The sequence below is a fragment of the Morone saxatilis genome, unplaced genomic scaffold (assembly GCF_004916995.1).
Source record: "Morone saxatilis isolate NCDOM2014 unplaced genomic scaffold, NCSU_SB_2.0 Contig19, whole genome shotgun sequence".
Taxonomy (NCBI): domain Eukaryota; kingdom Metazoa; phylum Chordata; class Actinopteri; family Moronidae; genus Morone; species Morone saxatilis.
In genome coordinates, this window is record NW_023339751.1 from 22,483,420 (window position 1) to 22,485,757 (window position 2,338).

The 2,338-nt window shown below is 37.6% G+C and overlaps 1 protein-coding gene across 5 annotated transcripts in view; it reads right to left on the minus strand.

Moving 5' to 3' along the window:
* The window catches only part of gbf1 (golgi brefeldin A resistant guanine nucleotide exchange factor 1), an 85,860-nt gene that overhangs the window by 19,559 nt on the left and 63,963 nt on the right, over nt 1-2,338 (minus strand). For all 5 annotated transcript variants that reach the window (XM_035663158.1, XM_035663156.1, XM_035663157.1 and 2 more), the window contains 3 exons: nt 2,105-2,187; nt 1,071-1,307; nt 307-400 (listed from right to left, as the gene is read on the minus strand). In XM_035663158.1, coding sequence (XP_035519051.1) covers nt 307-400; nt 1,071-1,307; nt 2,105-2,187 — 414 coding nt within the window. The remainder of the gene's footprint in view (nt 1-306; nt 401-1,070; nt 1,308-2,104; nt 2,188-2,338) is intronic.

Below are 2,338 nucleotides of genomic sequence, written 5' to 3' on the forward strand. Positions count from 1 at the left end.
CCTACACAATGTACCTTTAAAGAAGAAGGAGGTATGATGTGCATTTGTCTCATCTGTAGTTGAGCCACAAAGTAAGTGTCAACTCAAATTATACTGAAATCAATTAATTATTCTAATCTTGGGCAGTAAACAATGTTTGCTAATATGTCTTTGTGTAGTTCAGAACAGGATCCTGTCTTTAATAACATTTCACTGGGATATGTTCATATGTGGAAAAGTGTCAGTTTTAACTGCAAACGGAAGTTTGATATTGATGCTCTTTAGTGGTAGGACACACTGGACCACTTTAGTATGATGTGGACTCACCTCACTGCTCAGAGTGGTGAACTTGCAGAGGGAGATGATTAAATTGTCGAAAACATCACTGAAACCATAGTGAGCTGCTATCATTGCACATTTCCTGTAGAGACAGAAACAAATGTGTGACTATACACCTTAAAACCTTACACAACACCTAAAAACATGATGAATTAATTCCTTAATTCATTTCATTCCTGAGGATTTCAGAGTTAAAGGTCTTGTGTACTGTTGAATATAGGTAGATGAATTTCATTCCATTTCACCTGACCTAAATCTCAGAAGCTCAGTTCTCAGACCAATCAGCAAATGAAGCAGACTGCTTTAAATGACACAACTCACCCCCACCCATTGCGGATATACAATTATTCATATTTTCACAACTGCAGAGATTGTTGTGGACGCCTGAGTAGAAAGTTGAGACCTATCACAGCCTAGGGAGTGCTGTGTTCATTTCATCAGGTTAAGGAAAAGTCTGATACAGTGAAATACAGTATTTGTCAATTAAATAGTGTGCAGCTGTTTGAAATTATGCTTGTCAGATGCAAATGCATCTTGTGTCTGGCCAACAGCACAATGAGCAAAGCAGAAGTTGTGGGCTAGAACCGTGAGCTACAGCAGCAAATACATAACTTTAGTGTTTGGGGAGGTTTTGTTGCAGAACAATAAAGGAAGAAAAGATGTGAAGATTGTTTCACACTGTGTGGCAGTAAGCTTAACTCCTTTGTTCAAGTACCACCATTTTAGCTGCTGACTATTTTGAAACTGTGTACCTGAAGCCAGTGATGGCTTTCTGGATGATGTTGTCGTCCAGGCTCTTGTCAAAGACGTAAGAGAGGGCAGCGATGGTGGGACCCCAGGTCATGCTGAACAAGGCGTGGTCGAAGCTGCCGGCTGGCAGGTGGAGGAAAATGCCCTCGGGTGTGGCACCGCGGTGTAGCAACACACTCCATACATAGTTCTCCTTCACCAATCCTGTCTGCTCGTCTGGCATCACAATCTCCTCACTCCTACAGAGGAAGAAACATCTCAGCTCCAATGCCAGCTCACTCATAGCAGCTTGTGAGTTAAAGCTCTGGAAAATCTTTTTCAAATCTAATGAATTCATTATTTTTCTGATACTACTGCTGATATGACTGCTGAGTTTTGGTGCAAATATCATTTAAATACTTTTTTTATGCTTTATATTAAGGAATCTAAACATGTTTTTTCTACTTTTTTAAATTTCACTATTTTTTATTAAATAAGATACATTCAAATGCTAAATGTACAAGCAGCCATAAAGGAACTTGCCTATACTCGTTGAAACTGTTTAAAATTGGCTAAAGTTTGAATGGGGAATAATATGATAAAAGAATAAATAAACAAGAATATGAATTAGAGCCCAACCGATATATCGGTATCTTATTGGCATATATGTTGTCCAATATGTGCCGATATGAAAGCTGTCTTTTTTCGATAATAGGCGTCACTGCAGTTTGTTAGTGGACATTTTAAAGATATATGTAACTTAAATATTTTTAAATAAACTTCTGAGTACCCTTGCAGAGTCATATCAGTGCACAATACACATAGAAAGCTCTATTTTTATTCCAGCTCAAATATTCAGCGGCCATATTAGTAATAGGTTAATTTCTCCATCTAAAATAAGAATCTCAGGTAATCAGGTCTCAAAAATCCCATATTAGTTGAGCTCTATTATGACTGAGTGCAGCTGTGTATCATCTATAAGTATAGTTTTCTCAGCTTTATCAGAGATGCTGGCTTAAGTCCGTCAGGTGAGTGCTGCAGTGTGATGGCAGCTTACTTGATAGCAGTGTAGATATCCTCCAACATGTCCTGGTCAAAGTCTTTGTTTCCATTTACTCCTTTCAGATTTTTCTTGAATTGCTGTTTAAGGAAAAAACAGGTTAGCTGTTGAATAATCAACCTTTATTTAACCTATATTGAAAACCTTTCTCCACCATAAACATGTCAGTCAATGCATCTCAGCACGTAGCTTAGCTCAATTTAATTCAAATTTCAATTCAATTTTATTTGT